The 11056-nt window shown below is 50.1% G+C and overlaps 1 protein-coding gene across 1 annotated transcript in view; it reads right to left on the bottom strand.

The window, feature by feature from the left end:
• NCOR2 (nuclear receptor corepressor 2) overlaps positions 1-11056 on the bottom strand; it is a 186938-nt gene that overhangs the window by 119736 nt on the left and 56146 nt on the right. The window contains 1 exon segment of the mRNA XM_025895502.2: positions 2291-2470. Within this exon segment, the coding sequence (XP_025751287.2) occupies positions 2291-2470 (180 nt within the window).

Raw genomic sequence — 11056 nt, forward strand, 5'->3', positions numbered from 1 at the left:
TGACAGAGGTGGCCTCTTGCCAGGGGTGTGCAGGGTTTGGGGAAGGTTTCTCAGCTTGCTGAAGACATTTGCTTCTTGCAAAGTCCAGGCAGAGCCTTCCCTGCCATTTCTGGAACAACCAAAAAGAGGAAGATGGTGGTTTGGGGTCGGTTGGAATTTTTTTGTACAACCTTTCCATACAAATGTATTTAATTACCCTGAGAAGGCCTCCCAAAGACAGAGGGGGAAAGCATTAGGATATTCCGGCTGCATACAATTTCTCCCCTGCTCCACAGCCACTCCTGCAGGAGCAGTATCTGTTCCAGGCTGATTGCTTTCCCTTGCTCGTCCCCCTGTGCCGACAGCTCAGATGCACAGATGGACAAAACGTTCCCATCTCAGACAGGACCTCCCGCTCCAAAAACACTTCTTCCCAGATGTGCCAGCTCTGCTGGAGGACCAGGATGGGGAAGGCTCCAGCCAGAGGGGAAAGGAGGCCATATTGGGGGGGTCAGATTTGCTACCAAATGACTTTACCCCATGTGCCAAAAAAGAAAAAAATGAAAATAAAATAACAAAGGAGGGGAGGGGACTCTTTTACTGCCAACAGCCACTTTCACCTTCCTCTCCACTTAACAGAGCATTTTTGTGGGGAAGAAGAATCATAAAATTTGTTCACAGGGAAGAAGTAAAGCTACCAAGCAGCCAACAATAAAAAAACATTTCCTTACGGCAGGGCAGCTTGATTTTAATGGTAGGGAGCATATGCTCCGTCAGCGTCAGCAGCAGCTCCTCAGCATCCCTGAAAAGTCAGGCAGTGGATCACTGGAGTTGTCAGTCCTTCCCACTGCCATGAAAGGGACCTTCACTGCCATGCTGGGCACGTATCCCACTCGGGAAGCCTTTCTCCACAGTAGGAAATAACCATGGTTTGCACCTCCTTCCTCAAATGTGAGTTAAAAACGGACCAGCAGCTGGACTGCCAAGTGGGAGAGGACACCAGCATTTTGTCTGAGCCTCCTAGGAGCGAGAGGAGAAGGGCTGCCTTCACCCAGCTCCCACCAAAACCAGCAAGAGGAACCTCTGTGGTTTCCATCGCTCCAGATGTTCCTTTGGGCTCTGTGAGCTGCCAGACAGGGTTGCTTCCTCACACCCCCAGCACAGCTGTGTCTGCCCACTCTTGGTTCCCTCTCCCTAAGCACTCTGATGCCACTGCAGATATAAAGCAACACATAATAAAAAAGGGTCTTTTGCATTAATTAAACCATACTGTTTGAAAGCAAAACCAAAACATCCTGCTTTGTCTTGCAGGACAGAAAGGAACAGTGTTTGGTATGGGAAAACACAGAACTGTTGGGGAAGGTCAACTGCATGCTCATCCTCCAGGAGCTTTATCCAACAGCCCAAGTAGAGGTTTTGCTCCATTCCCAAATTCCTATTGCACACCCCTTGGGAAAGGTGGTTCCTTTCAGGCAGTTTGGGATTAGCAGTCATCAGGGAGGTTCAGAAACTGGCCCCAAGCAAAGAAAATAAAACTAGAAAGAGAGAGGCAGAGAAGTGATTTGCTTAAAGAAGAGAAAGCCTTTAAGTCTGTGGGTTTTTTCACAGACGTCCCCAAAGGTTTTGTCATATTAATCTCTTAATGGGTTTATGGTAATTGTGTACAAGCCAACACCAAGAGGCCCATCCTTCTGGTGGGGAGTGCTCCTGTGCAGGGGTAAAGCAGCAACCAGAAAGTTCAAATCCCTGGCTCAGGCACAGCCCAGACTGGAGCTGGACCAGACGCTGCTCATGGCTGCAGAGCTGGAAAGCCCCAAAGATGGGGCCTGGGTACACAGGAAGGGCCATTAGGATGTCACAGCAATGTTTTAAACAGCCCAGTCCTGAACACTGCCAGCAACAGCACTGGGGAGAGACAATTGCTGGAAAGGAAAAAGAAAAGACCTTGTGCTATGCTGGGCTGTTCAGACAACTCGGGGAACCCAGTCTGTGCTTCCAGCTCTGCTGCTGACCACTTGCATGCTCATGGGCAAGTCATCAAGGACATATTTTTCTCCCTTTAAGGTTCTCTGACAGGCAAAGAGCCCACAGGCTGGATTTCCAAAGCTCCCTCCCTCATCTTGCAACTACCAGCTCCAGATTGCTGGCACAGCAGTGACCTCCCATGTCACAACAGGGAGCAGGGATACAGATGATCCTGGTGCACTGGCACTGCCACTTCCCCTCTGTGGACACGCATGGGCAAGGACAGGGCATAAGGTGGCACACAGAACCAAGGACGTGTGCTCCCCTGCAGACTACAGCTTCTTACCTGCTTCTTCTTCAGCTTGGAGATCTGCTGCTCCACCATGGTGATCTCACGGTCCACACGGTCCATGTTCTGGATGAGCTCCTCCTTGGACAGCCGGGCCGGCAGCAGGTCCAGCTCAGCGTCAGGGTGAGCAGGGCTCACAGGCGACACAGGCTCCAGTTTGCCAGGCAGGCCGCGATCCTGGGGAACATAAAACAACCAGGTCATCTCTCTCCCAGGAGACTCTGGATCCTTCTCTTATCCTGCCACAGCTCCCTGGCCCATTCCCAGCCTTCTGAGATACACGAAATCCTCAAAAAACCTGCCAGACTAGGGAGTACCAGCTGTCAGATCACGTCACCTCCACAACCTCCAGCATCTCCACAGAGCACCAGGTTACTCTCCCAGGGATGTGACAGCAGCTCTTCCTCCTGCCAGAGCCTCAGAGGCTCCCACCACCTTGAGTACTACCTGCATTCCTACAGGATCAATAAACACATCCATATTCAGAAGCTCTCAACAACACTGTCCCTTCATAGGGCTCAGGGCTACATCTTCTCCATAAGAATGAGGTATCACAGACACATCCTCCTCGGACACAGCCACAGCTGTGAGATAAGAGCAGCATTAACCACAGAGATGGAGAAGGGGCTATGAGGGCAGCCCCTGGGAGGAAAGAGAGCTTCCAGCTCCTTCATGGAAGCCCTCCTCCATCTCTTGTTAAACTCTGGGGGTGCTCCAGTTGTTGGATGTTAAACGCATCCATCTGGAAATGGAGAGAAAGGGCACAGGCGAGTCAAGATAAAAATAGACTGAACTGACAACTTTTTGCAAATTCCAGGGGAAGAGGCTCTCAGGTCAAAAAGAGCTTTCAAGTCAGAGACTGGAGAGATCAGCAAAACCTCCATGGCCACGACAGGGAGCAGCTCTACTGGCCATGGTCTGGAGGGAAAACGCACCGAAACATTCAGCTTTGCCCCCAGCAATGCAACAACTTTGCTGAGCCCAAAAAGTTGGTATCCCAGGAGCATCCCAGAGCCACGCCATCCCTCCTGCACACCTCCCTTCACCTCTCCAGCTCCAAGTGAAGGAACCCATCTCCTGCCAACACAAGCTGCATGCCTGGATGAGTCTGCCCACCATGGATGAATGCACCTGGGATGAAGAAGCTGTTTAATAGCCACCGGCCACAGAGATGGGGATCACAGCAAACCATCAGCCTACCCTGACCCGGGACGCTCCTCTCTGGCAGCCATCCAACACCTTAATTAAAAGTTTATCTATTCATTTGCTTAGCGAGCGGATGGATTTCTTTTCCTGGAGGAGGAGGAGGAAGAGGAGTGGTGGCTCCGTTTGTAACCATAAACCGCTGCCAGGCTGGGCAGCCAGCACGTCGCAGCTGCTGTAGGGAGGAGGGGAGGGATGGGGGGAGGCGAACAAGGGAAGAAGTTCACACAACTTTGCTACCTTCATTACAGCAGCCCTGTACAAAGCCAACATTGTTCTGCTCCAACTGGTGCTGAGCGTCCTCCCCTCTGCACTGACACAGCCACTGGCGAGTGGCCAGGGCTGACCCTCTGCCCAGGTTGGTTCTCCTGCGGGGCAAGGGTGCCACAAACGAGCTTGGATGGTGGCTCGTGGACCCCTCTGTGCTCCCCCATCCAACAAAGCACATGGATGATGGCCCTGGGTTGTTCACTGGCCGTGTGGCAGCTCATGCCGAATGTGGCGAGCGTGCAGATGCCACCTTGGCGCCGTTCGGCATCTCAACAGCATGTGCTTACTGTGAAGCAGAACCAGGCAGGGCGGCCTCCCTCCTGCTCCTGTCCTAGTCAGCATGAAGCATGGTGAGCTCTCTCCTGGGAGGCTGCACCCACAGCCCAGTAGAGCCACAGGGAGCTGGCTTTGAAGGCAGTCCCGGTCTGCTGGGGCTGTGCTCAGATGGGCTCTGCCCTGTTTCCCTCCATAAGGGATGGACAACATCATCCACAGCACAGCTGGAACAAGGGGAGACAAAAGAGGATGGTTCCCAACAAAGTGGCCATGTCCCAGGACACCAGCATTGTTCACTGGCACCTTCCTCCTTCTCTCTCCTGCTAAAACCTGCTCTAGTTGGAGGAGACATCAAAACATCAAGAAGGGAACCACTGTTGGATGCAGCCTCAAGGCACCAATGCTCTTCCCACTGCTGCCATCAAGGGACAGAAAGCAAAGGAACACCCAAAAACATCATCCTCGCTGCCTTGTCTGGGGCTCATCCAGCCCCATGAGCACAAAGGCACTGGAAAGCTAAGCTGGTTGTATCCAGCATCCACCCAGAAGAGAAACTAGAAGAAGAGCATCAAAGCTTTCTGGAGAATTCCAAAGAGCAGATCCCATATTGTTATACTTTCACAGCATTAGACATCAAAAATGGTCAGTCTGCTGCAGTAGAAAGGGTTTGTGTTCTCCACAACTGGGGGGGTTTTGTGGTTTTGGTTTTTTTTTTTCAAGTCAAGAGGAGCAGGACAACCACAAGAAGCAGAAGATAAATTAAGTGTTCATAAAATCTCATTCAGATTAAGGTACAGGAAGAGGAAGTGGCAGTGGCTTGTAGGTGGGTAGGTTTTTCTAAAGGAAAGCAAGCTACCTGCCAAAAATGTAGGAGAGAAAGGTTCCTCTCTGTGCACATGAAACAAATGATACTCTCACATCTCTGCCAATACGCAAGACAGGGCATTTTGAAACTTTTACTTGGCACAAAACCCCTTTGAAACCTGGTTCCTGATACATTTTTATCTTTTTACATTGCAGAATATGAAGCAAAAGAGCAGCAAAGCTAAGTAAGAGAAATAGCTGCAAGTCACAGCCTAAACAACATGATCATCATCATCTGGTATTAGGACATGATTATATCAAAAGAGAGAGGCAGTGTCCCTCACATAACTGGGCACTGTCATGTCACAAGCACCTCTCTAAATCAAGGGAATGACAAGCAACAAGAGGAAGGAAAAACCAAAACTGAAGGGAAAAAAAAATCTTGCCCATGCAATGATGTCCAAAAAGCAGAGCTCCCAGATTTATGCAAGGCATGAAGCTGCCCTTCTTCTAAATCACAAAAATGGGTTGAAAAGAGGTTTGCAAAGACCAGAATCCACCCAGAGCCTGGGGCAGACTCCAACTGTCAGAGGTATTTCAACTAGTGCTCTGTTTCCTACTGCTCTCAAGAAATGGCTCAAAATATATTCCCCTGCTCCAGACGGTGTCATACCCGGGCTCTGAACAAGTGCAGTGTGAAACGTGAAATTCTTCTTATTAACGTGAAGTCACAGACTTCCAAACCAGCAAGAGCTGGGAGAGCTGGAATAAATCTGCTGGAGGGAAGAAAACAATTACCGCATTACTCAAGTTGATATTTTCTCAGTAATTATACTGTTTCCATGTGATTTGTTTTTACACACGGCTAACAGCTACTGCAGCTCCTGTTTATCCCTGGCCTTGTTTTGTGATTTATATGATAACAAGGGTGGGTGTGTGGGGGACAGAGGCTGCATAAACCTCCCCGCAGCAAGAGGAGGTGCTGGCACTGAAGAAAACAATTATCACTGAGGAGGCTGTCAAAGAGCAAGGGCAGGCTTTGGGGTGGGTTTCTTCTGCATGCTTAGGGATAAAAATTGCCAACATAGATAACAGAGCAAGCCTGCTACAAGCTATTAGGCAGTGACTTTAAAAACACGGGAGAAAGAGGGGAAAGGAAAAGGATAAGACAACTGCCTGTTGATGCCTTGGTAAACTTGATATCTCTGCCTTCAGATACACCAGCAACTGAGTCCACAAGAAAAAATACAGTGGGAACCCCAACCCTGTCCCAGGACACAGTGCCCCAAACCACTGCCACCTGCTTATTTTGCATTGCTGACCCACCTCATGATACCCCCAGGGAGCTCATGGGAGTTGCCGGGATGGAGAAGAGCATCTGTGCCATGTTTCAGCTCAGCACCTACAGCTGGATGCAGCCCAGCCTCTGGGAAGGGTCATTTTTCTCAGCTGCTTCCCACCTTCAGGAGATGGCAGATCAGGAGCTCTGCTCCATCCACACCTAACTCTTGCTGCAAAATGCATTTTGACCTTGCTGATCCCTTGACTGCACCAGCTGCCTCTTCAAAACTCCGCAGTGGAGCTTTCCAGCCTCCACACCCCCTCAGTGCATACCAAGAGAACAGAGCCACTTGCCTGGGACAACCCTCAGGATCTCCTGCACGGCACACAGTGTTTGCCCTACATATCATCTTCAGGAAGTCCAGGTCTCTCCCTGCCTTTCTAATCCAGATCATTAGCGATGTTCCCCCAAGCCCAGGACAGAGATTTAGGGATGCCAACATCATCTCTTCCACAGTCTGTTCACTTTCTAATTATCAGCCAGCAGCAGCAGTTTCCTGCTGGAGCACCAGGAGGGATTAAGAGGTGTTATCTCCAACTCCTGCCCACTCGCACATCTCGTGTCCTCATGGGTTGGAGAAGATTGCCAAAGCAGGCAGGATAGGCTGGGGTTGCTCAATTTGTGCTCAAATTAATTCCCAAAAAACCTATATGAATTTGTGATTAGTGGGCTCCCTCAGAGGGGTACACATCTGTCACTAGAGTCTCTCACAGCAGCACTGAGCCAGTGAACATCCCAGCATTCCACCAACCAACATCCCTCCCAAACCCCCATCCGTGTGAGACTGTGCCACATGGCAGAGCCAGCAGCTCATCCTCCCTGTTCAGGAGCCCACGGATGAGCAGCATCACACTCTGAGCAAGCAATGAGCCCCAGGGCTTTCCCACACTCCCTGGGACAAGAGCTGAGCAGGAAAGTCAACACCCCACACCTCCATCCATCAGGTTTTAAGGTAAAAACAGACATATAAAACTTTTAAATGGGCCAAATACAAACCAAAGGAATCTTTTTTTTTTAACTGGAAAAGTGTCCACCACATTCTGACGTATCAGCAGCCCCAGGATGACAGCACTGACAGGAGGAAAATGGGGCTGAAAAATAACGTGTTGTCTCCCCGAGGAGACGCACAAGTAGGAAGTCAGGGAGCCCGAGCAGTGAAAAAGTACATCGAGTTACTGCAACTCTTTTGTTCGCGGCCATCTGCTCTGCTAATGACTCTTTCAGCAGCCCAGCCCTTCAAACGAGGTTTTAATTCTTAAATACTGCTGGGCTCTTGCTGGGCTGCATCCCCGTGTGCTGGGAGGGCTGCCCAAGCGGGATGTAGACATGTGTCTGCTCTGGGAAGCACCTGTGGAGCCGTTCACCAGCCATGAGAACATGGGTGTTCCCAAGCAAGGCCAATCACTGCTCCTGAGGGATGCCAGGTGTGGGATTAAGGCATCACCCACCTCCCTCCTCTGTCCCCACGCTCCATGGCACGTGCAGGCACCGGGGGAGGAGCAAAACAGGGATCACTTTCACTGGATGCAGCCCAGTACGTGCTCTCACGGGAATTCAAGAAGCTGGAGACCAAGAAGCTGTCTGAAGACAAAGATGAGGTTTTTTAAACTTAATTCCTTTTTTTAAATAAATCTGACTTTACGAGAAGGCCCACGAAATTCCTTTCCCCTGTAATCCAGCTGAATTCCATGCAGACAGAGCAAAAAAAATCCCAACAATTTCTAAGCTTGCACGAAAGTAGGTCAAAAAACTTCCCCAATGTTTCAACAGCTTGAAGCAATTTAATTGCAAAACCAGTACCAAATGCTGACCCTCCCTCCCCGCCCCCCACTCCCCCTGCCAGATTTATGAGGGTGGTAAAACCTCGCCAGCGAGTGTCTCAGCTCAATGCACTACCCAAAGCCTTGTATCTGGTCTCACAAAACTTGCTTGTGCTCAAAAGAGCCATTCCACGGTGTTATACTGAGCAGATGCTGCCTCTGGATCTCAGGATTGCAGAATTCTACAGAAGCACCAGCAGATTCAGCTTATGGACTCAGAGGCAGCCGGGAATAAGGGGTCAATTCCGGAAATACTTACTCAGGCAAACTCCCACTGAAGCCAAAGGCATTACACCGACAAATGGATGCTGTGCCTTTCATTCCCTTCCTGCGTTTCCCCATTAGTGGATAATAATTGCATTGAATGCAAATGTTCCCTACTGACTTGAAGGAGTGATGAATTCTCACCTACCCATGTAGTCATTATAACGAGGAGCTAATTGCTCCACCTCTCATTAAGAATCCCCCAATGCTGCCTATTCTGCATCCCTGCACTTTCAGTTGATCCTAAGTTTGTTCAAACCTTAACTGTCTGGACTGAAATTTTCCATGCTGAACATCACCTTCAGGCTTTTTTAGGCTTTTTTTTTTTGCCCTTTTTTTTTTAAAATAGTGAATTTCAGCCAAAACAACTCTGCAGCTTCCAAGAACAAGTTTACAGGAAAATATGCCTTTCTGCAACATCCAGAAAGATTCTGGGAACCTTTTCTTTGAGCATCTTCAGCACAGTTGATACATCTGGTAAGACTCTCTGCCAGCGATTCGCATTTGTTAACGCTGAAAAAGTGTCCAAGGCAAAAGAAAAGAATATTAATAAAAATCTCATCTTGGTGCTTGCCTAGGGAAAGACTAGGAATCGAGCAAGCAAGAGGAGTGGGGTCCTGGGACGCTCCAAGATAGATACTGCACTCTGCCCGTACTTTTGCAAAGGAAAGGAAAGGGCTGAGCTGGAAGGAGCATAATGGCATGTGTGGAGCATTCCAGGCCAACAGCAAATGCCCTAAAATAGAGATGAATAAATGCAGGAGCCATGGTTGGGACAGAAGGTAAAGCCTGAGACCGCCCACCAAAGGATAAGGATGGAGTAAAGCAACCAGAGACCCGCTGGGCACAATAGAGAGTCTGTCTCAGGCACTGAAGAGAGGGGCATGTAACTCAAAGAGGGTGGGTTCTGCTGCTTCCAGCAAAAAAGGGGAGGACAAATTTAGGTTGTCAGAGTAGCCCATAGAGCAGCAAGCTCTTCTACTCTTCCACCTGAAATTTTAATGTTCTCTCAATAACTTGTTCACCCAGCAGCCACCCAGATCATCACCAGTGCTGCTGTAGCACCCAACAATGTGCTGCCAAGAGTATCACTGTCCCCTAGCACAGCGCTTCAACCCTAAATCCCCACCTCCTATTCACAAACTCAAACCCATGTGTTTAAACGAGCAGAGCTTCCCCCAGCCGGGAAGAGACGCAGGCACAGGAGCCCCCCACAGCCTCCCCTCTGCCCACCCCAGTGCAGGAGGACAGTCCCTGCCAGGCATGTCCTGCCCACAGCCTTCTGTGCTGTGGCAGGGACCAGGCTCACCCTCAGCTGGAGCCAGGAGGAAAGCATTGGTGTCTCGGTTTGAGAAGGCAAAACAACCACGAAACTGCAGCGCTGGGGAGGCATGAAAAAGGCACCAGGCACGTAACCTATCGGCTCAAGAGCACATCAAAATCCTGCACCGGGATATTCAAAACCACGACCTGGGTGACTAAGACCCGGGAGGCCAAGAGGAGGGGGCTGCCACAAACTCACCTAAACGCCTGGGAGGCACATAAACAACACACAAAGGAAGCGGGAGGGGAGCGCTTGTTTGATGTCTCTAAAAAGGAACCAACTGTGAAAAACGCTTCTGATTACAAGGAACGCCAAGGCAGGGAGGCAAATTTTTAATTGCCCAATTTGGCGCTCGGCCAGGCAGCAGGGTGAGCACCCCTGGCTGGAGAACCGCATTTTAAAGGTAACACAGCAGAGCCAGATGCTGCTCCTCCAGCAAAGCCGCCTGTTGCTGAGGCTCAAACCTCCCTCACATTCCCCAGAGCTGGCCAACTTTGGGCAGCCTTCACAGGAACCTCTGAATAATCACCATGGACTTGGAAACATGGGATGCGGTGACATGGCCTCACGTGACTGTCCCTCTCTCCAGGTTTTGCCTGCTGCTCAGGGAGTTTCTTTAGGGAGACCCCCAGAGAGGCAGAAGGGGTCCCCTGCCTGGGGGTGCAGGCACAATCCCTAAACCTCCTCCAGCAACCTGGAAAGCATCTTGTCAGCCAACCCAACAAACCTCAAGGGAACAGAACACTCACTCTGTGCCTTTGAAAACTTTAGCTTCCCAACATTTTAATTTTTTATTTTTGGCAGTATCACTCATCCTCTTCCAACTGGCACATGCAACAAAGCAAATTCCAAGTCTTTCCAGCACATCAACCAGGCAGGGATGTAGCATCAAGGTCTGTGTTAATCCCAGGAGGCATGTTTCCTCCGACAGAGGATGTTGGAACAGTCTGTGCCAAATCCCTGCTGGCCCTCGAGCAGGTAGAAAGCCCTCCAGCCCTAGATGCCACATGAAAAGCATGCCAGAGTTTTGTAAAAAAGGCTTCTGCAGAAAAATATCCCTTTTTATAGCAGTGAAATATTCCAGTGACCAGCACAACTGCCATCACACTGCTGGGACAGCGCCTGCATCCACACTCATCAGTCCTGCAGAAGTGGCAGCCAGGCAACTGCATCCCCTTATATATGCCCTCCTCTGAGCATCCCATTAAAAATATATAATTTCACACCAACTGGAAAAGCTATGTCAGACAAAAAGCAGGCAGGCAACCAGTCAGCAGGATTAAAGCCACTACAGTGCCATGTGTTCGAAACATGGGGCCAGATCCTAAGCCAGGCCCAGCACCAAGACACCCAATGCTGTCCAGGGGTGCTGGGGCATGTAAGCCCCCGCTCAGGTAGCTGGAAAGGGCAGGGTGGCATAAGCATGCCAGCAAACCTCCTCCTCTGCTTCCAGGAGCAAC

The sequence above is a fragment of the Manacus vitellinus genome, unplaced genomic scaffold (assembly GCF_001715985.3).
Source record: "Manacus vitellinus isolate BGI_N305 unplaced genomic scaffold, ASM171598v3 scaffold_31_pilon, whole genome shotgun sequence".
Lineage (NCBI taxonomy): Eukaryota > Metazoa > Chordata > Aves > Passeriformes > Pipridae > Manacus > Manacus vitellinus.